This window comes from Leuresthes tenuis, unplaced genomic scaffold (assembly GCF_036924035.1).
Source record: "Leuresthes tenuis unplaced genomic scaffold, fLeuTen1.0.hap1 SCAF_8, whole genome shotgun sequence".
In the NCBI taxonomy this organism is placed as follows: domain Eukaryota; kingdom Metazoa; phylum Chordata; class Actinopteri; order Atheriniformes; family Atherinopsidae; genus Leuresthes; species Leuresthes tenuis.
This window is the reverse complement of record NW_027325362.1, coordinates 7,323,508-7,350,057: the sequence shown is the minus strand read 5'-3', so window position 1 is coordinate 7,350,057 and position 26,550 is coordinate 7,323,508. Positions and strand designations below refer to the sequence as shown.

The 26,550-nt window shown below is 40.7% G+C and overlaps 2 protein-coding genes across 9 annotated transcripts in view; one reads left to right on the top strand and one right to left on the bottom strand.

Moving 5' to 3' along the window:
* LOC140312810 (mitogen-activated protein kinase kinase kinase kinase 3-like) overlaps positions 1-8,643 on the top strand; it is a 41,482-nt gene extending 32,839 nt beyond the window's left edge. For 5 of the 8 annotated variants that reach the window (XM_072390630.1, XM_072390631.1, XM_072390632.1 and 2 more), the window contains 8 exons: positions 671-774; positions 1,464-1,635; positions 1,740-1,808; positions 1,920-2,012; positions 2,210-2,280; positions 3,121-3,176; positions 3,310-3,363; positions 4,007-8,643. In XM_072390630.1, the coding sequence (XP_072246731.1) occupies positions 671-774; positions 1,464-1,635; positions 1,740-1,808; positions 1,920-2,012; positions 2,210-2,280; positions 3,121-3,176; positions 3,310-3,363; positions 4,007-4,094 (707 nt within the window). In that variant the 3' untranslated portion in view covers positions 4,095-8,643. The remainder of the gene's footprint in view (positions 1-670; positions 775-1,463; positions 1,636-1,739; positions 1,809-1,919; positions 2,013-2,209; positions 2,281-3,120; positions 3,177-3,309; positions 3,364-4,006) is intronic. The other 3 variants (XM_072390634.1, XM_072390633.1, XM_072390629.1) reach the window with 1 other exon arrangement.
* A 1,042-nt stretch (positions 8,644-9,685) lies between these two features.
* On the bottom strand, positions 9,686-25,404 carry arhgef33 (Rho guanine nucleotide exchange factor (GEF) 33). The gene is made up of 17 exons (XM_072390333.1): positions 25,197-25,404; positions 21,070-21,113; positions 19,427-19,591; positions 18,810-18,931; positions 18,513-18,661; positions 18,292-18,408; positions 17,632-17,758; positions 15,609-15,741; positions 14,207-14,314; positions 13,967-14,059; positions 12,994-13,142; positions 12,785-12,877; positions 12,491-12,666; positions 11,021-11,475; positions 10,716-10,919; positions 10,469-10,608; positions 9,686-10,358 (listed from the first exon to the last, which is right to left on the bottom strand). Exons 1-17 carry the CDS (start codon positions 25,246-25,248, stop codon positions 10,229-10,231), a joined length of 2,457 nt encoding a protein of 818 aa, XP_072246434.1. The 5' UTR covers positions 25,249-25,404; the 3' UTR covers positions 9,686-10,228.
* Positions 25,405-26,550: the final 1,146 nt, after the last annotated feature.

Here is a 26,550-nt window from a genome sequence, read left to right as displayed (position 1 = left end):
AATGACACAAGAAGTGGACTGAAAATCAGTGGCAGCAGGTCTTATGGAGGGATGAATCCTCCCCAGAGCCCGGACCTCAGCATTATTGAAGCAGTGTGGGATCATCTGACAGAGAACGGAACAAAAGGCAGCCAACATCCAAAGAAGAGCTTTGGGATGTCCTTCAAGAAGCCTGGAGAACTATTCCTGAAGACCACTTAAAGAAATGACAGAAAGCTTGTCTATAAGGGTTCAGTTGAAGAATAAAGGAGGTCAAACCAAATATTGACTTTCAAGCTTGTTGGAATGGTACAAACTCTGTTTTCCCATATATATTGTATTTAGATTTGTTTCTTAATAAATCACTGCCAATCACTGCCCCTATTTCCTCTTTTCCTGGTAATTTATAGTGAAGTGACAGGTGGCTTAAGACATTTGCACAGTACTGTGGTTCAGAGCTTACTTTGTTTAAGGGTGAGGAAATCTTACCCATTATAATCAGCTTGATAAAAAGCTTAGAAAAATAGCATGATGCTATTTTATCTGGTCATCCTATCAAAGCATAAGATAACAAGTCTTACATTATAGATGGAAGCGTTTTACATGAAACATTGAGTCAAACACAAACTAATGGGCCTTTCTCAGAAGACATGATTCAAAGTTTCTGATAAAGCGAGTTGTTTCCTTGCAGTTCGTAACCCGTACACAGGCCATAAATACCTGTGTGGAGCCTTCCAGTCTAGTGTCATGCTGTTGGAGTGGGTGGAGTCTATGCAGAAGTTCATGCTCATTAAAGTAAGTGTTTCCCTCCTCAAAACTCCAAATTTCTCTTTTTTTTCTTTTTTTTTTGCTCATTTCATTACAAAATAAAAGATTTGCTAGCTTGAAAACTAAAGCTTGAAACACCCAAACATGTTATGAGACTGACCTCTGCTAAAACTATCTGAATCTAAGCTGTCAGACTGAAGAAAGAAGGGCTGTTTACTCCAGTCTAGTTTTGAGTAGATACAAGATTTTACACATAAGCTGCAGGCCAGAAATTTATTTTTGCTCTATGGGAGAACTGGAACGTCTGTAAGAGGACTCCTTAATCTAAAGTTTTGGTAATGTCCAATTTAGCCTGTGTGAATAAAGCAAATAAATCGTCAGGAGAGTTCATGGCCATCGAGTGTGATGCTGTTGTTTGCTGCTTAATTCTTATTACTTCCTGCTTCCCTGCATTTTGTTTTCCACTTTTTCTTGGATATTACATATGTGTAGTATTCACATCAGCATAAAAATCCTTGATTTGCTGTATAAAAGACGGCTCATGCGGATAATTTAGTTTGACTGTGTTGTTCATTCCGTGCATGTTTCAACAGGAAGCTCAGGACAATGGCTTTAATACTTCTGTGTAAATGATTTTTGGAGCTTTTTATGTTACACGACTGAAGATATAAATCTGCTGCGTTACAATCATCCTTTACTGTCTCCGTTATCTCCAGAGCATTGATTTCCCGTTGCCATGTCCGTTGGAGGTCTTTGAGATGTTGGTGGTCCCGGAGCAGACCTACCCTCTTATCTGTGTTGCGGTCAGCAAAGGAACCGAACTTAACCAGGTGGTTCGGTTCGGCACCGTCAACCCCAACACTACCTCCTCCTGGTTCACAGAAGCAGGTTAGAGCAGTGGGACTGGTTCTGTCATGACAGCCCAACAGCACTTGATGTTGCAGATATATGTGGTTGTTGTGGATGCTCAGCCCTCACCTTCCTCTTTATAGACACACCGCAGACGTGTGTGATCCATGTCACACAGCTGGAGAGAGACACGATCCTCGTCTGCCTCGACAGTGAGTTACTCGTGCAGCCTGAATGTTTCAGGTGAAAATGAAAAAGATTTTGCAGCACCTTTACCAAACTTCTGCTCAGCTGCCACCTCTCTTCTTCATCTCTTTTCACAGGATGTATAAAGATAGTCAACCTCCAGGGGCGGCTGAAATCCAGCAGGAAGTTATCAGCCGAGCTCACCTTTAACTTCCAGATCGAGTCCACAGGTAAAAGACTAGAATGATGTCGTACAGAAACATTACTTGGAATGTAATGAGTCCTGCCTTCTTATAAGAGGTTGCCTCTTATAATGGAAGGAAACTTGTTTTAAATTGATCTCCTGTGGTGGATTCTCACAATAAAAGCTGATGTATAATAAATGAACAAGAAAAAAATCATTGTTGTGTCTGTTTTCTTTTTACAGTTTGCCTCCAAGACAGTGTACTGGCCTTTTGGAGACATGGCATGCAAGGACGGAGTTTCAAGACCAATGAGGTTAGATTGTGCCCTCCTTATGTGTGTTTTTTGGCTTCTTAAAGGAGAACAATTATTTCTACAAGTTCACATAGGTCCCAGGCACCTTAATGACATGTCTGTGAAATTATTTGGTCAGATTCCTCACGGATCAAAATGGGCAGCCCTCTCTGTACACTCTCTGTAGCACTCTGCTCTGAGGCGGTTGGATTTTGGTGCCGCGGCTGCTGCTGCTCACTCCGCCCCTCGGTTCAGCGTCAGGCTGCTATCAAAACAGTTGAGCACGAGCACTGGTCATGGCTTTGGACTGTGAAAGAAGGTTCACGTCAAGCTATCCAGGCAGAAAGCTTTTAAATCTCAGTCTATAATAACATTCCGGTTATCGCTCTTGTAGAAAGGGAATCCATATAGTGTAAGTGATTCAATGGAGCATGAACTTTATTGGAGCTAGTGTCCACATAGCATTTTTTTTTAGGGCCAGCAGCTTTTTTAATTTTTTTATTGTTCCCAATAAAGATGGAGTGCACCTGCCAAAAGAGAAGTGCTACATAAATATATGATAAACATATATAATATGGGGGGGGGGGGATCATGACCCTGGTAATCACGAAAAAGGTATCAAAACTCCTTCTCACCATGTCTGTCAATCTCAAGCTGTACAACATGGCAGAAAGAAAAGGTCAGATGAAGGTGACCCCAGTTTGTTCCATTTGTAATTACCCTTACATTTGCATGCAGCCAGGCTTGGATTGTGTTATGCACCAGCAGCCTCCGTGCTCTATGTCAGAATTGTGACGAGCTCATCCGGAATGATGACAAAGCCATGTCTCAATTACATCAGTTTGTTCTGTTCTTCTCCAGATCACTCAGGAGATCTCCGACAGCACACGCATCTTCAGATTACTGGGATCAGACAGGTGAGAAACACAGGCCAACATACTCACATTTCCTCCTCAGTTTATACCCATCACTCATTCATACCCTTCTTCCAAACGTGCACTCACACACAAAAACACTGTTAACTTCCTCTCTGATGTCTCATCACTAAAGACGAGCTGACTGTAGGGATCCAGATGCTGCGGACAGAGGTCACTCTCTGCCCAGGTACAATCACTGGCCACAGACGGCCTCAAACTCTCCCTCTTTCTGTCGGGACTCTTGAGGTCTGCTTCATTCCAGATGTTATTGATCAGAAACAGTTGAACTGAAATTAAGTGTGTGGGGAATGCTATGGAGCTTCGTCATTCAAACAATGAGAGCAAAGGTGCCGAAATCGTCATCAAAATCATTTGGTCACATCCTTGCTAATGCAGTTTTGATTTTAAATCGCCAACAGAATTAAGAAATGGGACCAAATGATTTTGGTGTCTATTATTAAGTGATGATGTGGGAATGTGTTGGTCTTTGGGTTCTAGTTTTCATTTGTCTCCCAGATTTCCTCAGGGTAAACGGAGTATACTTGGTGTCAGGGCAGGTCATCTCTCTGTGCTGCTTTTTCCCAAATATCAGGGTTTTTACAGGCTTGGACCAAATCCTCTGTGGGTTGCTGGTTGGCTGCACATATCACTGCAATAAATCCTGTCTATTATTCCTTGATCCTTTATTTTTGTCAAAGAACTAATAATATTCCTGAAATCAGGCTGGGTTGATCTTTTTCTTAGTTTTAAAGTCTGATTCCTGTTTTGAACTAAACTGGATCTTTGTGTGTGTGTGTATTTGTGTTTTTGCCTGTGTGTGTGTGCTGCAGGGTGGTGGTGCTGGAGAGCCGGCCTACAGACAACCCTACAGCCAACAGCAACCTCTACATCCTGGCGGGCCATGAAAACAGCTACTGAGACACACACGTATGAACATAACCGCAGTCTCCAAACACCTCATCACTATTACAGACAAGGGAGCTAGCAGCTGGTAGACGCATTCATCCAAAACCCCACAGCTTAACCCACCCAGCCTTCACCTCCTCACCTGGCCCGCTGGCAGTGTGACCGGGAGGTGAGCCGCCCTCCGGAGTGTTATGTGTGTATCGGTAAAGTGTGTTGTGATAGAGCAGGGGGTTGTGGACCGGTTTCTGACACGGCGAGGGTCTGAACTCCAACTCTGAGACACAAAATCTTTCTTGACACCCTCCCTTTGTAGAGTGCACACTGGGAAAATATAATCCAGCAAAGCAAGTTCAATCAACACTACTTCTACTACTTGTTCTACACATACTACTACTACTACAGCTACTGTTACCGCTACTGCTACTTGTGCTAAAGCTTCCCAGAAGGGCCATCATGCACAGAAAACTCCCCCTTCTCTTCCTCTGCCTCCCCCTCCCATTTTTTAAACTGTCCCTTTTATTTATTGTGGCATGATGTAAATCTAACAACCAGGAGGCTTTCCTGACTTATTTGTTGTTTATTTAAAAAGAAAAAAGAGAGAGAGAGAAACCAGATTTAAAAGCTTCGCCACTTTCGCTAGCATTGAATTCCAGTACTCGTCACTACACCACACAAGTGCTTAATCGACCTCTATTTAATTGTTGTAAATATAAATGTAGTATTTTTTTGACAGAGACGAACACTAAAAAGTCTGGTCGTGTAGATAGGCGTGTGAATACTCGCTCTGTAAAACCATGGAGACAAAAAAGAGACAAACGGCGCGTGACGAGGCTCGGGTCTCCTCGGGGGGACAGCTTTAGTCGGCTGACACCACCCTCAGAACGGTGTAGAGCTCAGGATCCCACTGAGCGAGCGCAGGGCGTGACACTGGCGGCTCATTTTCACTCTGCATGCGTCGCCATCATCACTTCATGCTCGTTTGTACCATAGCGACTGTCGTCAGGGCAGCGGAGATCTGTTGATTTAAGTAAGTTTCTCATGTTTTGACATCATCCTTTTCATTTTTTTTTTTAAATGCTGTTTTAATCAGAAATATCTGTTCCTTTAATGTTTTTTTTTTTAATTTGTTTTGAACCACTGGTGTTAAAAAATTTGCACAAAGAAAAATGTATTTCATAAACAAATGTGATGTCGCTATAATATATGACCTTGTATGTACGCACAGTGTGTGAGTGTTGTGTGTGTGTGCGTGTAGACGTAGAGTACGCACACACAAGTGCATCGTGTACAGATCTGGTCTTTAACAAGTTAACCCTCGTGTTTCTGGCTCCGGTCGCTTCACACGAGCATCGGTAGTAATCAAAAGACAAGAAAAAAAGGCTGGATTTACACAGAAATAATTCAGCTGTCGTGGCTGTTCTATTAGTCCCTAGTTGTAATTTTGTGCAATAAATATAGGCTTTAAATAAGAAAAGTATGAGGAGTAACACTTTGAATTAAGTAGAGCAAACAAAATCTGTAATCTGGTACTCAAGAGAATAAAACAAATGCTGTGAACTGTTTTTAACTTGCTGCTTGAAAATGAAACTCATGTTAAGATTTTAGCAGCTATAGAGTGACGGAAACGAACACTAAAATGGAGTGACGTTTTTCTAGCATATCTCCTATTGTTAATAAACTGTTTAATTGCTCTTGTTTAGAAGCCGACCCAGAAGAGGAGTCGCACTGTAGCTTCTCCAGATGTTATTTCTGTGTAAGTTCCAGCATTCTTTGGGTATCTGGTGGGTTTTTTTGGTTTGTTTTAGTAATTGGGGTAATTGGTTTTCCACTTCAGCCTTCATTGCTGTGACTTTTTTAAAGGCCGACATCTGTAAGAGAGATCAAAGCGCATGCATGTATATTCGCACTGTGTGCTGTGCTGGAGCGTCTGTGTGGCAGTACACTACCGGTCTTTACAAGCTGTGATACGACCCGCTGCTTCTGGGGACGTTAACACTAGTTTATCTGAGAAAACATCTCCGACAGTGGAAAAACCTTCTGGATTATGACATGTTTGCCTTCGAGTGTCTCGCTTTATTTCTCATTCATGTTTATATTTTCAGAGTACATGACGCGGCCATCTATTAGATGAATTGTTATAGAAATACAGTACATTTAGACACAAATATGATCAAAAATGCCTCTTTTCCATTAGGAATGGCACAGGAGTGCAGTCAACTCAGCCTTGGTGACTTTTGGGTGTTGGCAGTGTTTTAGCAGCGTTTGGAGTTCAGCTCAGAGGTCCAAAGCAACCAGCTTTTGGAGGGTTTCTGAGGCATGTACGTCTTTTTTGTAGGAACCCCTCTCATAGCTGCTAAAAACTTTTTTTTCTGTGGAACTGGTTTTGGAGAGGACAGAAGAAACACTAAATTCTTTAACTGAACTAAAGTGGTTACTGATTAACATTGTTTGGAGCTCTAGCAACAGGTTTAGTCATTTTCTTTAAGAACTGGGGAACAAAACCGGATTTTAATGATGACAGACAGGCCAAAAAGTCTGTGGCTGCTGCCACCTTGTGGTTCATCTTACATCTGCGTCCCTATCCTCAACAATTTAAAAGACTGTCATCTTTATCTGTAACATCCAGCCAAAAACCCATCTGGCACAACAGGGACAGGAGGGATTACAGCATTGTCTTTCACTCTTAATGTTGAAGCCCCAGTAGCTGAGCAGTGAATGGGAGATATGGTCATGGGTCACATTTCCATCTCTGTGTAAGATCTGAATGCTAAGAAGAAGAAGACTCTTCATGTTGGTAGACTGACGAATAAGAAAATAATGTAACAACTTTTTTTGTACAGTGAAATTTGGTTTACTTTCACTCTTTAAAAAAACTGATAATGTCATACCCTCAGTCTTTTGTTTACACCTCACTAACAGGCCAACATGTCCCTCCTCCAAACATTCACTGGCAGGAATTGCACTACTTCCCCTACATGCTATGTTCTTTTTGGAAATAATTTGTTCCTCTCATTCGATTCTTGTGAGGAACCACAGCCCACTTAAGTGCACTATCCGGACATAAACTTTTCTATTTATTGCCTGTGCCCATTTAAATTGAGCTTTGGAGCTGAAAATAAAGATCAAAACTGACAAAACACATACTTTAACAGTCCAATCTGTTGAACTCTGCCTTTAACAGCAGGTCAAAGAACTAAATCAAACAAGCGCAGCATAATTTAATTTTATTCCTTCTAACCTTGAGTGTTTCTCTAAAAATGCACATACATCTTTATTATACAACTATATCGAGACAAATAAATCAATAGCAAACAACAAAATTCCTCAGTAATGCTTCAAATTACTACTAAAGTGTGTCGGTGTCCCACATGAGCGATAATATTAGGGCTGCTGTCAAGTTTCATTGACACAATTGTATTTGTAAAATGTTTAGTTATTGTCAGAAATATATAGTTAATATATGAATTTATACCATCCAGTTCTCCCATTTAGGCCCAGTTTCTGTCTCTCAAATAGCAGAAAAACCAGTGAATGTCACACAAAAGCATTGTTAGCGGCTCATCGTATATTTGGGTGAGAAAATGAATCCAACATTCCTTTACATTAGGGCTCGGTTTAATGTCAAAGAGCACGTTTTTGGTCTTTCTATGTTGAAATATGTTGTTAAAAGTTCTTCTGGCCATATTCAGGCGTCACCATGTTCTCTAAATGTGTGTGAGCGCACCACAGTTATTCATTTAGATCACGTGAACACAAAGTCGTGAGAGTTTCCACTTTAAAAATAACTTCTTCCAGTGAATTGTTTTTCTGAATTTCTTTTGATTTATCCATTTCTAATGATCTCAGATTCTGGAACTTCTTGTTGCTGCACATCTTACTTTGTGGATAATGTGTTTTTACACGGCTGGAACAAACTGTTTAAGCAGTCTTAGCCTCTTCTCCTTGTTTTAACAATGCGGTTCATGGCTTAAAACATGGAATTATGGGAAAATTGTCTGTTTAGCATAATAATAACTTTTATTCAGCATTAAATGATGCTGTTTCCATGGATACAACCTTAATGCTCCTGATAGGAGGCGCCAACGAGGCACTTTGGGTCTGTTTTAGGTTTTGCTGAAATCTTAAAAATTCACACGAACCTGGGTCAAATATCATCTAGAAAAACTCACTTGTAAAACACTTTGGGTACCCACACTGAATCGATTATGTAATTGGCTTTGAGATATGTCACTATGCAGGGTATTTCCTGTTGGAAACGTCACTGGTCAGATGCTCTTATCACATCAGTGTTAAGTTCACTTCACAGTTCTTTCCAGAAGCCGTTTGATCCAGGTTTCCTCCCGATTTTGAGCAAAAAAAGCAGCAGGTCACCTCTGCTCTGTCGCTATTACATCACCTTTGTCTTTTGTTTTCATAATGCCATGCATACGTTATGAAATGTAAATAATGTAAAATAAAAATGGGTTTGTTTTACATACTGTATAATTGCCTATATTTTGTTTCAGAAGTGTAACAGATTTATGAGATGACAGGTTAACACATTAAAAAAGAAGGAACTGAAGTATTTGCTGTCTTTTCTTTGGAATCTGAGTGGATTCTGTTTTTTAGCATTATTCACGCTCACTTATTCTCACGTTGTCACGGTGCTCTTGGAGCCATGGTTAATGTTATTAGCGACATCTGTGCCTTTTGTACTGTAAAAAGTCCGAATGTTTGCTGTCGGGTGCATCAGCCGAAGCAACTTGGGGTTGATCACTGCACCCTCTCCAAAATGAGAGAAGTGAGATGCTACGTGAGAAGACCAGAAAACAGTTTCCGCTCTTCAATCTCCAATATAACTTCAACAGACACGGACAGACTTTTCTGTGTCTTCAGGACTTGTCAGTGTACACTTTAAGCAGATCCCATCAGTTTTAGCATGTGATCAATTTATATGAAGTCATTTTAATGTGGTCTTGGTTCCAAAAAGAAGATTTAGCTGATTAGCTCATGATTACATCAGCACTTAATTGCATTAGCAGTGACTTTAGGTCTGTCAGAGATTTGACTCCTTAGAGTCCATCCTTCACTACCCTGGACCTGAAAATGTATTTAAAATGTCATGATAAAGCTGGTAAGTTTCAGAGACTGGATTCAGTTAAAGTGCTTTTTTTTTTTTTTACTTGTTAAATTTTCTACATACCTTGCAACTGTGGTACACTAATAATGGAATCATTGGTTTTAAAATTGCATATTCCAACATTCAGAATTGTGTCCACAACAAACCAATCGCATCAACTTTTCTTGGCAGGCAGTAAGAACAAGGTTTATGCGATGTTTGCCTTTTTAATAAGCACCTGAGAAAGTTTTGAGCATTGTTGTTTGTTCCCTTAATAAGCAGAAAAGGACCAAATGGCTTTAACGGCTGACTGTGAGTACAAATCTCTACAACTTTACACTCTTTACACTCTTATTTATAGAATTTAGCATTTCATAGAATTAGTTTTTATATGTTATAAGTTGGAAATTCATCTGAGCCACAAAAAAAGTGGGAACCTTTTATTGAGCAAATTCTGCTCGAAACACAAGTTCAGTGCATAAAAATAGTTACAAACTTTTGTGTTTTGCCTTGAATTAGGATGCTTAAACGCATACAAACATATACACATTATAGTTGCTTAATATTGTTTTCCTGAGGACATGCTACACTATAATTTTGGTTATTCTGTAGCTTACTAGTAGACTAATATTAAGCTGCATAAAGAGGCTCCATATGAGTTAGGGTGCAAACAAAACCCTTAATGAAGGTCAAAAATGCACAGAAACAAGTTAGTAGTCTGGAGAAGTTAAAGAAAATGAATCATAGAACATGGTTATTTACAGTGAGGGCCAATGGACAGTCAGCCCACAACATGTTTACTTCCTGTGTCATATGGTTGTGGGGGAATCAAAAGGAGAATAATAACAAATATGAGCAAATACGAGCAAAGTTCAAGCATCAGTGTGGTTTTGTTTGTATTGGTAAAATAAGAGAGAACTATATCAAGTGCTTTACCTCTGTGTGAAGGCCAGGCGCAGGACTTTAAACATGATGAGAGCAAAAGTTGCTTAGCTTAATGGCTTATAACACATTTATACAGCAGTGTAAAGGTATACAGTGTAATAACTCATACTGCGGTGCCACGGTTTATCTCCAGGTGGACGAGTTTGGGATTTTTCCCAGGTGTCTCATTTTCCCCGTTGTTTTGGATTTCTGGTGTTTTGTCACCTCCTTTGTCCTTCTTCTCATCACCGCTCCTGTTCGAAAGACAGAGAAAGGTGTCAGAGTAGCTTTACAATATCTATTCTTTGAGTTTCCTGACATGAGATTTTTCTTCAGTATCTCCATGTTACACTATCATACATACTTCTTCTTGAAGAGTTTCTTGAACGAGTTCCTGAAGCCTCCCTTGTCCTTGCGGCTCCTCTCGCTGAACTGAGTGTGGTTATTCTCCTCCGTCCCAGTCCTCCACTTTGACTCATCTCCCCATGACTGGAGGCCAGAGTCCTGGTGGGGTTAAATAATGTTTAATGTGTCTTAGATGCTTGGAGCTGAGAAGAAGATCAAGACTATTTAGCTTCTTAATGAATATGTTCACATCCTTTGAAACTCACAATGTTGAGTAGCCCGTGAAGATCTGGGCTCTGTTTACCGGTGTTTCCCAGAGGGCTGTGGACCTTGTGAGACGGGGTGGAACATCCTTTGCTGCCCTTACTACCCTGACGCTCCAGCTTTGCATGGCTGCCCAGTCCCACCCTGTGGAGGTGGTCGCCATCTATGCCACCCACTGTGTTCTCCATCTGCAGGCCGTTCAATGACTGAACAGCAGCGAAGACACAAAAACATGTTGATTTGTAAAGATGTAAAAATGACTTGACAGTGCTTATACCTGCAAGCATCTGCTTACAAGCACCCTCACCTTACTCTTGCGCTGGCTGGCCTGAAGTGGCCGATGCAGATTGCGACGCATCATTACAGCTTCATCTGGTGACGCACAGCCCCTGTTGGGTAGTTTGCTATAACCATTCCCTTGGCCTCCACCGTTGCCAAAGACATCCCGAGTTGTCGGCACATTCGTGGCTATGGCGTGATGCGATGCCGAGGGGGGTTTGGGACACTTCACAAAGGCAATGTCAATGGAAGAATCTGAGGAGGCGGATGAGCAGCGGCTGAACAGAGATGCATCATGAAGGGAGCCTTCGTCCTCGTCATAGAGGCTCTCCATCCCTGGGGGGTCCGGAGGAAGGAGGAACTCTCCAAGAGCGTCAGCCAAAGCTGATCCCGGCTGAACCTGGCGGAATTCTGCAGGTCTGGAGGGCAGATGGTGCTGGTATGACCTATCCGACATCTCGCTCTCTGGGATACTGCCCAGACCTGAAAGCCAAAGGTTGATTAATTGGCGGATCTATGTGGGAAGAGAATTGGGTTGCCTGTTCTGTCTCTGCTGATTCCCACATGGGACACACAGGGCAATGACATGAAAAGACATGGTTACAAACCCCATAGATACAAACTCTACCCCCTTCTGTTCAGCTTTGATCATTTGAGTCAGGTCCTCTATTTTTTCTTCATGATCTAATAATTCAGCTGACCTCCTTTTTACCAGGCTGGAGATTGGTCAAAACCCTTTGTTGGCAAGGTCTTGCACAAAATACTTGCCAGCAGCATACTTGTTCACATTAACCCTTTTGCACACTTACTTATTTTCAAAGTACCGGCTGGAGGCACAGGTGTGTGAGGTCTGTCTAAAAAGAGTTTGCTGCAGTCAAACAATGATCTTGCTGATGGCTGCAGCATTTATATGTCAGCATACTTCCATTTAAAATGTCCACAAGTCATCACGGGTTCATTAGCTAAATTTCTGTTTTGTCAGTTTGCTGTTAAAATGGTTTGAAACCATTTCCATTTTAGATCTGCATTAGGCTTAAAGAGGTTTGTTTGTCCCATCAGATTTTAAATGTGACTCTCACGCTTCACCCTCTTGTCCAAATATGGTCACTCCTGGCTAAGAAAAAGATACATTAAAAAGCTCCTTCAGCACCAAAACTCCATCCCACAATTCCTTGTACCACAAAACAAACATTTAGAAAAGTGGTTAAGAAGACATGGGGTGTATCTTAAACTGGATACCTAACCTTCAGAACAACTGTAAAAATAATGGCTATGTCCACCTCGTTTACATTTGATCTTGAAAGAAAATTGATTGTTTTGCCACTTGCACCTCACACATTGCCTTGTTGTCAGCATGCTGGTTAGGTTTGTGAGTTTCGGAAATGCACAGAAGTTGGTTTTATGTGACTAACTGTCACTTTTTCCTGTTGATGCTGTATGTATGATGAAACACAGAGATGATCTGTTACAGTGATTCAAAGCCTCTGCGACTCCAGACCTGCTTGTTTTTGATTCCTTGAGTCCAGATCGGAGCTGAAGAACTGCTGGGGCTGCCATTCTGAGTCATAACAGTGATTTTCAGGATTTTGGTCATGATCCCAGTCCTGGAAACGATGAGACTGGATCTGCTCCAAGAGACACTGCTTTCTGCGCTTCACCATGTTGGCATGCTCCCTGTGGTGAATAAATGATTCATAAACCTTAATTACAGTGGCAACATGTTTTTTTTATTCCAAAAAGACAAATGGATTGATGCAGTTGAAGGTTGTTGGACAGCAGAGTAAATACTCACAGCACAGCACTGCCGGCAGGATACGGTGAGCCAATGTTGTTGGCTTGAATCCCACTCTCCACAGTCTTTAACAGCTGTTTCATGGTAGACCTGCTGATGGTGCACAGCACAATGAACTCACGTCCTCTCAATACAGGTTCAGAGTTTTAAGGGAGACGTTTATTTCAACCTTTTATTGTTGACATTTTAAGTCGTGTGATGAGCCTAACCTCTTTGCCTCCTTGCGGTTGAGCAGCAGGAGCTCCTGGTTGTGCTGGAGGAGATGGTGGTACTGCGTAGTGAAGGACCTGAACTGCTGGATGCACACCAGCAGCAGGTAGTAGTCTGGGTGATCTGCATCTGTCTGCCTCAGCAGTCCCTTCACACAGATATACATTTTGTATATAGTCACAGAGGGAAGACCAGATTCCATCTTGAAGCTTAAATGTTATTGTGCCACTTATTGTGCCATTCTCATATCTGCCTGTTGAACATTTTAAATGCTTGAAAAAGCTTCACTAATTGCTGCATTGGTCATGTTCTCTTTTTGCTTTAGATCTTGTGCTATAATCTGTTTTAAATTAATGAATCGGTTAAGAAAAAAAAAGAAGATTTTTCCACATCAGTTTGAATGCTGTGCTGCTTAACAGTTTAAGTATTTGTCATGATGCCTTGGACAGTTGTTTACTCATGGAAGCAGATGACTGAGCACTTTAAAGTTCAGATAATGCCTGGACGAAGATCCTAAGACCAGATGAGCTGAAGGGATGTCGAGGATGTAGGGCAAAAGCAAAATGGAGAGCGAAGAAACCATTTTTTTTTTCCCAGTGCTCATGGAGAATGTGAGATCGCTGGCAAATAAAATAATTTAGCGCAGTTGTTGCCAAACTACAGACATGAAACTCCAATGGATTCATGGCGAATTCCAGAGATTTCAACTACGCCTTTCTGCCACACTTCAAAACTGATTTATATTTTAGTTTTACTTTTATTCCTCAATCATTTATACTGCGGCAATATAATTGAGATCTGAAGATCAAGTGTTATAGTACTGCTTGAAGCTGCAGCTAGTAGATGTTATCTTAGCATGGAAAATAGAAGCAGGAAAAAGTCGATTTTTGAAGGAAACAAACTACCAGCAAATTTCTAGATCTTATAGCACATGTTAGCTCAATGCATAAATAGTAAGGTTTTGTACTCTACCTGCAGCAGTAGCAGGTACTCTGGGATCCTCTGAACTGGCTGAAGGAGCAGGGTGTGAAGGGAGAGTTTGGAGTCATCCCCCAGTATTTCACTCTGATGGCAGCAAAACAGAGCAGAAGCCGGTGCAGGTGGAAAGGGAAAATAAGTTAGGACAACAGGTGTATGCAATATTGACTAGATTCTGTCATGTTACAGCATTATATCTTGTCATTTTATCGAACATTTTTCACTCAGTCTTACCTCCACAAAGGCAGAAGATTTCATGGAGCTGGAAGCAAGCATGGTGACAACTGACAGACAATCTGGAAGCTCCTTCAGATATGACACATAAAAGTCCAGGAAATCACTCTGAAAGGTGAGAGAGACATGTTGTCTTTATTTGTGTGTTTTATGTATTTATGTCCCATCCACGCTTCCTCTCCCGTTCAAGTCAGAGTTTAGACTAGTCTGGTCTATGCTGGTTTGGATGATGTGCTGCTTAAGGGTTACTCTGGTAATATTCAACATTGGTAATGTTGAGTAATTGTACCAATGGGAGATTTATTTTCTAAATGCGAGAGCAGCTGACTGAACATCCGGGGTGTGTTTTACTGAGACATGTCTCCATGAACATATTCCAGAGTCCAGACTATACAGGCAGAATTCTGAACACCTTACTGTGAATGAGCATCTCTGCTCCCCGGATATTAAACTGTTGGCTATGAGTTTCCATCTGTGTTGTCTTCCAAAAGAGAGCCAGTGACGCATGTGACATCAGCTCAGTTGTTGCCAGGATACAAACACAACACTCAAATGCATTCATAGCAATCTCTAGAGAAGTCAACCATGCCCGTCTCTTTGCTGCACTTCCTTTCTTTCCACAACTGTTTTTCAAATGATTTTATATTTGATTTGTTTATTCTTAATTGTTTATACTGCAACAATATTACTTCTCTCTGGGGTTTAATACAATCTTATTTAATTCTGTCTGTGGCAGGTCATGTCTTGGTGAGTGTAATTTAATCAGCCAGAGCTCAGCATCCTTCTTTGCCATCAGTTTTCTTTTATAAATCTAATGACAATCACTCTTTTCTTTGTACAACATCTGTATTCCAGCGCTCAGCATGACTCCGCTGGAATTGTATTTAAAGTCTGTCATTGCTGCCAAACTAATTCAGATCCATTAAAGGTCTGACTATTTTGACCTCTCCACCCTAACATGTCCTGAAAAGACAGGATGTTGAACCGCTGAGCTTCTGATTTACCAGGGAGAAAACCAGAATTATTTTGTGAATAGTGCCAAAAAAAACTCTTTTAGTATTTAATTCACAGGAAGTATGAAAAACACAAGAGGCAGAACTAAGAGGGCTGTGATCACTGATCAGCTGGATTTTTGATACAACTGTGATCGTGTTTGTCAGCAAAATTAATATTTCTGTAAAAAAAAAAAAAAAGAGGGAATACAGCTTAAAGAAGAGCACACTTTTTTAAGTCCTTATCTTTAACACTGCAGAAAGCCAAGTAAAAGGTAATTTCATAGCTCAGATTTCACAGAGGGGGTGCAGGTTTCCCAACAGCAACTGAACTTCACATACACAAAAACCCAAGTCGGCACAAACAACCTAAACAGGACAGTCGAGACTGACGTGTAAAATCTGCTTACTTCTTTGCTGGTGAGCCTCATGAATACATCTCCCATGATGCCTTGCCACTGGCACTTAAGAACACGTTCCTGGAGAGTATGAAGGAGCTCAAGGTGCTGCTGGATTAGAAACCTTAAAGAACTGGGAAATGGGCTAAAGATGACAAGAAAAAGAAAATGTACACATATGAAATTATGAAATCTGTTGCATTGACCTTGTTAAAATGTGGTTATTTACAATCGCTTGTGGATTAAGGCATTTATTTAATGTGTGAAATTGAGCCTTGCTGCGGCAAAGAAACAAATCTTTAATCTTCCAGATGTAACGGCAGTCGGCTTTTTCACCCGCTTATGTGAGACATCTGGTAGCAGGTTAACCTAAATGCTGTTATTTTCAAATGCCATTTCAACCAGTTTAGCTGTGGGACCATTTCATTGGAGCCTTTGCTCATTGGTAACACGTGCGCTGAAGCTAAGGAGTGATTACATTAACAAGCAGTGTAGAGTCCTTTTTAAAAGAGCTCTTGTCTCGCTGGTGTTTATAACCTGCTTTTATCTAATTTATCTATTTCCTGTTGTCCCCTCACCGTAAACTCTCAAATTAGATCAGAAAGCACTTGGGGAATATATTCTGTTGAGTACTGGTCTCCGTGTCAGATAGGATTAAAGTGGTCAGGGTCATTCTTTCAACTGGTGAGAGTCTGTCTTCATAAATGTACAGTCATTTAAAAAAGAAAGTACACCCTCTTTAAAGGTTTGAAGAATCAGGATATGGTATCGGTCTGGTCCGTACCAGGTCTTAGAATTCGATGAACACAGCTTCTGATGAACAACAGCACATGACATATTACACAATGTCAACATTTATTTAACAAATATTCCAAACAAGTGTGGAAGAAGTTACACCCCGTGACTCACAAGCTTGTAGAACTTGTAGTAGTTTATCAGCACTAACTTGATGTAATCATTTTCTGTGTGATGTTTTTCGTGTCATCATTGTAGAGGAACTTTGGCCACTCTTCTTTCCAATGTTGCTTCAGTTCATTGAGGTTTGCAGCACTGGTTTATGCACAGCTCTCTTAAGGTCCCACCACAGTATTTCCATCAGGTTGAGGTCTGGACTTTGACTGGACCATTGCAACACCTTGATTCTTTTCTTTTTCAGACATTCTGTTGTAGATTTGCTGCTGTGTTTGGGATCAATTTTCCTGTTGATGAGCCAGTTTCAGCCAAGCTTTAGCTGTCGGACTCAGATGGCATCATATCTGACTCTAGAATACTTTGGTAGACAGAGGAATTCATGGTGGACTCAATGACTGCAAGGTGCCCAGGTCCTGTGGCTGCAGAACAAGCCCAGATCATCATCCCTCCACCACCGTGCTTGGCAGTTGGTATGAGGTGTTTGTGCTGATATGCTGTGTTTGGTTTACTCCAAACGTGCTGCTGTGCATTATGACCTAACATCTCCACTCTGGCCTCATCTGTTCCAGAAGTCTTGTGGTTTGTTCAGACATTTTTGCAAACCTAAGCTGTGCTGCCATGTTCTAACATGCTAACTGAGGCCTGAAGCTGACATGTAGCTCTTGGGTTTTCTGCAGTTTCCCTGAGCATTGCACGGTCTGACCTTGGGGTAAACTTGCTGGGACGTCCACTCCTGGGAAGATTGTCAACTGTCTTGAATGGTTTTTACCTGCGAATAATCTTTCTCCCTGTAGAATGATGGACTCAAAATAGTTTGAAAATGACCTTGTAACCCTTTCCAGGTTGATGGGCAGCAACAATCCCTTCTCTGAAATCATTGCTTTCCTTCTTGGCATTGTGTTAACACACAGGTGAATGCTGCAGACCAGCAAACTGACAAAACTTTAAATGTATCCTTTTATATAAGACCTTAGAATTTGAAAGAGGGTGTGCTTTCTTTTACAGAAATATGATGAGGAAAGAAATCTATAATCCTCTTTGGTTGATAACTAATAATTGTATTATTTCAGTTTTTTATGTCTGTGAGAGTTTGAAAGATGCAACCCTTTCGTTTGTGTGTTACCGTTTGTCCTTGGAAGTGAAAGTTTCTGATCCGTTGAAGGAGATGTTTGCCTTCAGTAACAGAGACAAGTGGGACACGTAGACTCTCTCTGACTCCAGCAGCTCCAGGGCTGCTCTTTGTCTCTTATCTGCACATAGAAAGTACAGTTTTCTTAAATATATTCTGTAGCCTGCATTATTCCCACTTTGCATCTACTTGATGCAAACCAGGCAATTATCTGTGATGAGCTATAGATCAGCCAATAGCAGGTGATAAATTAAGGTTATACCCTAGATGTTCATTTTCAAACAGATGCATTTCTTTTTTATGGGCTTTAAATTGTCTTATCTGTATTTTGACCAATTCACATGTTGAATATAGCATTCAAATAAAAATAAATAAAATACCTGCAAACAGGAGGAGATTTATGTTCTGACAAAGGCAATCCGCTTAGCAACACCACACAATCTATGTGTGCATAAAAAAAAGCCTAATACCAAGAATCATCTACCTAAAAACTTCAAAGAACAAGATACTTTATGTTGGTGAATTTTGGGCAGAGCGAGGCCTAACCCGTTTCCCGCTGCTTCCCGGCTGTTTTTCAGAACTTTACAGTCATGTCCAGCTTCTCCAATAATTATTAGCTGTGGCAGTATCAATATTTACAAGTGTCCCTCTTACTGTTTTCAGCCTGACTGTCGGGGATGTTCGTCTCATCTCTGCTCCTCTCTCCCCACACTGGAGATTTGGATGAACAACTTCTCTGCTGCTGCTGAGTCTCCTGCTCGGAGGTGGAGGCTGCCACACACGGACATCAATGTGAGTAAAAACTCTACCTGCAGATCAGTTGTGTTCATCCTGACTAATGGCTGTGGCTCAATGTGATCATGGCGCAGACTCACTTTGTGTAGACGTGTTGCTCCTCTGTGGAGACTCGCTCTGTGGCAGGCTGGAAAAAAAGTGCTGAAAAACACTGAGCTCTAACTGGCTGTGTGCACAGACGTGTTCGTCCCCCGGTGGCGTTAGAACATCGGCCCTGGAGCTCTTTCTGCTGTTGGATACATCGGCACAGTTTAATGAGATGAAGTTACATGACACAGTTTATGTGTTTGCCTCCATGCCAGTGATTATTTGTTTTGGGAGATCAAAGACATCGGGCCTTAAAGACGCTGTCCTGACTCAGTTTGCTGCAGTTGTACCTGTGTGGAACTGAGATGATTTCTTTGTTGTTTTCTGCCTGCAGCAGCTCTATCCTCTTCTCCATCCCCCTCTGTCTGCTGGACACATCCTTAATGTGGAACAATGCCACATTCAGCTCCTCCTGCAAGCAGATTTTCATCAGCCTAATTACTGCAGAGGCACAAGGTCAGATTTAGAAGTGAAATCTGGTTTGTCCTCAGTGTGTTTCACTGCTATAACAACCAGATATGAGTTTTTTTTTCCAGTTTCCTATGATATTAGATGGTGAAAGAAATTACTGGAGCAGCAGTGAAAATTATCCAAGACATGTTCAACCTAAAGTTTAAGTAAAAAAACAAGCAAACTTGATGGTGGTTCAAACTGAAAAAGGAAAATTAAGTGAAGAAGTCGCATTTAAGAGAAAATTAAGCTACACTGAAGACGCACATGCACGTCAGTATTTAATCTACTGTGGGAATTTCTGAAATAGTTGCCTTCCGGTCTGATAAATTAAATTAGTTTACAGTCTCCACAGAGTTTGAGTCAGATGTTCTAAATTATGTTATAGAGTCGGCTCCGCTTCACCAAGAATAGACTTTGCTTTTTTTTGTGCTTTTTTTTTTTGTGACTCCTGCACCTTGAATGTGTTGAGCGAGTTCTTGAGACCCATTATCTTATCATCTACGTCAGTCTGATGGGCCTGGAGCTTCTCCTCCAAATCCTGGTCCCTCTGGCGCAGCACACTCAGCTCTGTCAGAGCTGCTTGGATCCCCTCACGCAGCTCAACCAGGAGGCCCTGCAGCTGCATCACAAGGGACAGGTTAATACGTGTTTCTACAAGTGGTTTAAGTTAAAATGACAAAATCCATCTCCCTTTTTCCTCTGTGGTTCCATTCTTAGTTTTGTCATGTATTGCTGATTAAATTCATCTAGTAGGAATAACTTAATCAGCTCATGGGAACATTACATGGGTTGAGCAGCTCCCTCTTGTCCTATCTTTCCATCTTTGTGTTGCTCTTCCTCTCTGTCATGTGAAAGGCATCAGGCAGGAGACTCAATGGAGCATCTGTCCTGTTTGCCTTTGGTTGTTCCTCTTTGCTGATAGCTGACAGAGCTCTGGCACATCTGAACACCTGGAGGCTGCAGATCTGAAAAGTCTGAGTCATAAGTCTCCATATTTGTTTAAATCTGAGCTAATTTTAACTCGCATGTCAGGCCCATTTTAAAAAAGGTAGCATTTGAATGCAAAAATGGATCTAAATTCATGAGAACAGATGATAAGTGAACTCTTGCAGTCTTTCTGAGACTAAAAAGCTTGATTTCTGATGAAGTGTGATTTGATGTGACATTTGTCACAAATGTTTAAATATCTCGATTCTGTGTTTCAGCAAGCATATGTTTGAAGTTGTTTTGATTTACTTTACTAGTCTACAAAAAGAGAGTATCACTTTCTGATGAATAAGGAACTGCTCTACAGCTGCATATTATCAGCTATCAGTAAGTTGTGCATCAGCTGCACCAACAGTAAGCACTGGTAGGAAAACGTCTTTACATAGTGCTGCATACTTCACAACTAACACAGCTCATGTAAGTAGGTAGGAGGGCAGGAGAGGGATTGATACATGACTCCCAACTTGTGTTAGTCAAGACTTGGAGACGCATGTTTTTCACTTTTTTCACCTTTTTTCCTGTCTATATTTTGACTTTCAGTCTTTGTTTTGACTTGCTTTGCTCTGCTGCACTGCTTCATGAAGTTTTAAAACTACTTAATTAATGTTGGCTAATGAATGTACTTGGTTAAGTTTGGGAAAACATCATGCTTATATTTCAAATTACAGAATAACATTTGCATGTGGAAGGCTGTGCCGACATTTTCTGCCTTGCTATGACAATGTGGCCTACGACTGGTATGTTACTAAAGAGCTCAAAATCAGCTGTTCAAATCCAAAAATATCTACAGGATTTCTGACTAGACTGCCACATCGCAATTAACCATTGATTTTTCTGTGACTTCCTCAAAAGATCACGTCCTCTGTCATTGAAATCCAGAAATGTTTTAAAGCTGTCTGGATTTGGATCTGCCATAAAACAAAAATGGTTCCTTGTAGATATGTTTACACATGAGCTCTGACAAATGAGAGACTGAGTGATTTTATTTCATTGACTTTGCTGATTTGGTCTGCTATGTCGTGTCCATAAAACAGTAATTACTGTCTTTTTTCTTTTTTTTTACAAGGTGTAAATCAAATGAACCATAAAGTGAATTAAGTTCTTGATTACCTGAGCAGTCTCCAGGGTTGGTTCTTCTATGTTTTCTTTGGTATCTGGAGAATGAAATGAAAATTAAATTAAATTTAAAATGGGTACATTAGTTACTTATAAACCATGTGAATATGTCAACCAGTTTATCCACGGCTTTGCATATATGGCATGTTTTCACATTTTAGTAATACCAACAGGATCTGCTGTTTCAGCTCTTTTTATCCACTCACTTACTTTCTTTCAGAAAGCATTTACAACATTTTGTGGATCACTGATGTCTTTATTTGGAGTTGTTCCTTGTAACCAAAAGATGGATGCAGTCAGCAGGAATGCACCTGAAACATGCTATTCCACCGATGGCCGCTAGGGTCTGCTGTGAAACGACTTCAGCTACAATAGATGTTTTTCACAGCAGCCGTTTTGACATTAGATGATGGGTAGAAATGTGGAGGACTCTCTCCAACCCCAACCTCTAAACCAACATGGCTTCCCCTCCACATAAACAGGGGTTATAGTTGTAGAAATAAACTCTTTATTAGCACTTTTGCTAGTTTGTGTCTCATTAAATCAGTCTTGCACACAGTGTTTTCCAGTGACCATAAGCTGCAGCGTTTGTATGTAGAAAATGCCTCATAATGTGCTACTATCAGCTTGTAATGGTAGTTAAAGCCATTATTGGTCACACATATACAAATAGGAGAAATCTGAGTGCTGCAGACATTCCTTCAACCGACCTCAGTACCTCTCCGAGGCTCTGTATGTAAATAAAACAGATCCCTTGTTAATCTCATAAGTAACAACTTTGTTTACTTTGTTACATGTCAAAATGGCTGCTGTGAAAAAAGTCTCCCATTCATAAAGTATCATCCTCTCTCATGTAATACTAACTCAATAAATCCTTCCCTTAAGTTATCATAGTATCATTAACTAAATGTAATCCTTCTGATCAGAGCACTGGCAATCATTTAGAAAATTATTCTATAATTAAATAAATGTTAGGTTGCAAAGATGTATTGTTCTTCAGTCTGGTTTCAATTATCAGTCCAACTTCTTGTCTAGATGTGGTCGCTTCTGGGACCAAAAAGACAAAGATAGCAATGACCAAATGCTGAACTCGTGGCTTCAAATCAGCTGTCCCCAAACCAGTGGGTGCTTCTTCAGTTGCTATGTCCATCGTCTGTATACAGTCTGTGCATGAGATCATAGTAGAAATGTTTCAGTCATGTGAAACTCATGTTTTCTGCCTCCTTCAAACCTGGTATTTACCACTAAATGCAGTCTGTTTGCTCTTATAAAACAAAGTATGGTCGCTCACTTGAGCCACAAACGCTTCAAATTCAAGGAATGTAGAAACATTTCAACATTTTCTACACCAAGTGACTGACATTTAAGTAACACAGAGCTGTCTGCGCAACCACAACATCACAAAAGACCTAAGATGTCACCGTACATTTAGTCTTAATCTGAGTGCACGTGTTCGAGACTTTCATGGTTGAGACTTTTATCAGAGTAAGCAGAACAATACGTGATGTACGGTGTGTGTCTCTGTGTGATAAAATCATTTGCAGCAGAGCTCATGACAAATATTTTATGCCTCAAAAGTCAAGGTTAGGACAGTGTAAGATTGCTCCAGCAGTCATGTGAAAACGATACAAATGCCCGCAAAGCGAAGAGAGGTTTTTCAAACTAAACGTGATGTTCATTTCATTTTCATGTCTAGTGGCCTTTTAGGCCAATTTTGTTTAATTTACGGCAATTCTAATGGCTGTTAGTGAGGTTCCTGAGATTTCATCCAGCTCATGTTTGCAATGTGAAGATGAATATTTTGTTTAACTGCAGTGAATTTGGAGACAGTCGACTGGTTGTACGGAAGCACAATGCCTCAATTTGTGGTGGAAATGTTACAGCGCAGGTCGAGGCGGCAGTCAGAAGAGGGTCAGATCTGCAGAGGGCCTGCTCAAATGTCCATTTAGCATATATTATCATGCATAAGTGACTAGGTCCACTGTCACAATATGCCGCATGACGCTGAAAGAGCAAAAGGCGGAATATACAGTATCCAACAATGAAGTCTTTCTGCCTGCAGGAACAGACAGTGTGTCAAATTTCTCCAGTCAGAAGAAGTTGGCGTCAAGTTGTCACATCATGCTAATGTCCCGGACTGACCTCGAACTTCACTTCCAAAAAGTGTTTAATCGTTGCCTCAGAGAGAACTAAAAGGAAACGCATGACGTTTCCTGCAGCGTCTGCTGTTCATTTTCTACACAGTCGGCCATGTTTTGCTTGTATAATGGATATAGGGTTTAACCTATTTAACCTAACCGATCTGTGGCCAAGTCAACACCACAGAAGTGAGTGTAAGGAACAAAAACCTTGTGCTTAATTAATACACCTAGAAGTCCTGGAACACAGAGGGTGGTATATTCCAGTGGATTAACAGTTGTCATTTGTTGTCAGCTCCCCTAATCATCTCTCTAAATTTTCAAGGCTACAAAATCGTTACATACCTGCCTTTTCAAACTGTGACACGCACACCTTTTGCATTATGTGAAGCTGTCACAAAGTTTGTGTTTGCCACTTTTTGCATCTGCAGAAACCGTATGTGATTTGGAGGGATGATCGGCGATGTAATCCACATGCTGTCGTGCAACAGTGAGTTTGAGCCCTGGCCTACTCAACATTTTCCCAAAAACTTTCACTTTTCTACGTTTCTGTCACCAGCAGTTGTTTAGAATGAGTGATTAAAAAAAAAAAAAATATGTGGTTATGGTGAGGCATAAACTCAATCCATGAATGTGTGTTTTTATATCCAAACTTAACCATGTATTTCTGACATTACAGCATCTGAATGCCGTCACATTAAAGGAGGATTGTGGAGTGAGGCTGAGCTGTAAACTCCTGTGCTGTGCTGTGTGTTACAAATGCACAGTAGCAGCTGATAAGTTCATACATATGTACAGTGGAGCCTCATGGGATTGCTGACTCAGGAGTTAAAGGACTCTCATCACAGATATAGGAAGCATATCACACAATGAGACATACACACATAAAAAAGGAGCGATACAGAAAAGACTTGGATAAGGAAAAGTTAAATTACCACAAAGAAGGAAAAAACAAAATGACAGAAAATGGTTACTCAGAGGTTGAAAATGACCAAAAATAACACACCAAATGTCTCAAATGTAACGTAAAATAACCATAAAGAAGCTAAGACTTTGTATTAGAGACACAAAGCGGTAAAAACTGAAAGCAAACAACCAAAAAGAGATGTAAGAATGACCTCAAACTGACAAGAAATTATGTTAAACATCTGTAGGAGCCAACTACAAATCGTATCTGCATGGTTCTTTAAGCTTCATATTTATGTGCCCTCAGGGGGCCTTTTCATTTCATACTGAGTCTATGATTACTCTACATTCAGTGTACCTCTGAAAGGCAAAGTCAGGCCCTGAAATTACATTAATTTTGACCTTGGTCAGATTGATGCACAAAGTGAGGGGGGGGAAAAATCTGTCAGCAGATGCTCAGTTCACTTTAACGGCACAAAAGATTGTCTCAAATCCTCTTTGATCTAAAATAAGTTGCCTTTGGGGGAATGATGTAAAAAGCATCAAATAAGGGTTGAGAAACCGTACCCAAGTGACTGAAAAGGGAATATGAGTTATGGTGAGTGCTGGTAAGTTTACGTCTCAACAATAAAATGCCACACTTAATATTTTTCTTTAAAACTATATGCGAGAGATCCTGAACAAAAACGTGTTTTTCATCAAACAAACCATATATCAGCTGATTTATTTGAAAATGTTTGCAGTCCTCTGCATCAGTCCTCAGATGTAATATTGGTCAGGTTCGTTTTCCTCTGGACTGTTTTATAACCCGATTGAAGCTCTTTTGCTCGATCCCTTAGAGTGAAAAGATTTGGTTTCATGCTGTTTTGCAGGCGAAGCTGTTATTGTGAACATCTGAGAAATGATACATTTCTGGTAAGGTAAACCTTCAGTATTACAAGGTACATTTTTATACTTTTGTATAATTCATGGCCTAAAGAATCACTTAATTGCAGTAATAATCAACTCCGTACTAACTAACAACCATTGAGTATCTTACAGAAAAAGTTGCAGTTGTTTTACGAACACCTGTTTTACCTTTCGGTAGGCCCTCTGTCTTCTCCTCTGTTTCTATTTTGCTATTCTCCATGTTTAGGTAGTCCTGTTCAGTTCAGTCCAGTGTGCTTCACACAGTTCAGAAGTCCTTGTCCAGCCCAAACCAACTTCAGTCCACTCCTCAGTGGTGTTCTTCCCCCTCTGAACAAGCGTATCTTTTGCTGTGATCACTCAGTTTCTCCCGTCCAAAGCATGTGAGTCCTGTGATTTCCCTTCTGTACAAAAAGCTCCTTGTCTTCAGAGGAGTGGAAGGACAGGGTGTAAAGATCAGGAGTGGAGAGGGAGACATTTGTTCATCATACAGTCACATACTGTAGCTAAGTCATTAGATTTAAGGAGGCGTGACTGGTTGCTAATGAGGGTGATTTACACAGCTGCGCAGACATGGAAAAGTCAGTTATTACGGAGAACTCCGGAGTAACTACGGAGTAAAGTGTCAGATAAAGGCCACGTGTAGCTGCAGTGTCAGAAAACATGTGTTGATGCATGTGTTTGTATTGTGTTTCTTTCCTGTCTTCTCCTCCTTTGCCAGATTAGTTAAAGAGCTAATATGCTGTCTGAACAAATCTAGGAATACATTTAAACCCCAGAACGGTCATTTTTCCAGCCATGTAGGGGCAGTGCAACAAGTTCAAAACACAACACACACTGCATCCTCTAATAATAATGTTTAGAGTTGTGTTTAAAGTTCTCTCTTCTGGATCTACCGACTTCCTGAAGGGAGCATGCAGCTTTCAAAAAGAAGGCAGTCAGCAAAGCAATGGAATATGAACTGAAAGTTTGTAGAGAAACTTTTATTAACATGCATAGGCATGCAGGCTCAGGTGAAGTCGTCTGGGTCTGTGGAGAGTCAGGCGGAGTGCGTGAAGGTGAAGGCCCCAGCTAAGAATGTGGACAGAAAAATGGTTATAATCCTGTTGCAGCCTCTGTTTCACCCACATTCACTGCAGCTGATCCCACAATAATTTCACATAACCAAGCAGCATTGTAAAAAAACTTTTTAGCTAATTGTATTAAGAAGGGTAGAATGGAGGAGGAGGAGAAAAAAGAGACTTTGATGAAGTGTCAGAGCAAAGCAAGAGAGAAGATGAAGGAGAGGAGATGAATCTCAGAGATGAAACTGAGTGAGCAGCTCCCACAGTAACACAGGAGATCAACTGTTATTGTTTCCATGTGCAAAGACATTTAAATATTAAACATGTATGCCTAAAGTATTAACAAATGTTCTTAATGTATGTGGAAATATTTTTTCAAAAGGATTCAAACACATACATTTTTATCTTTATCTGCTGTTTCAGTTTCAGTAGCAGCTGTGTGGCAGTAGCGTGAATAGCGG

Bases quoted from the DNA above. Each gene is read 5' to 3' on its own strand.
- arhgef33 (XM_072390333.1), bottom strand. From the start codon at position 25,248: ATGGAGAATAGCAAAATAGAAACAGAGGAGAAGACAGAGGGCCTACCG. The intron at 19,592-21,069 runs GTAATCAAGAAC...CTTGTGATGCAG, and splicing joins CAACCCTGGAGACTGCTCAG to CTGCAGGGCCTCCTGGTTGA. The intron at 18,662-18,809 runs GTACAACTGCAG...TGTATCCAACAG, and splicing joins ATCATCTCAGTTCCACACAG to CAGAAAGAGCTCCAGGGCCG.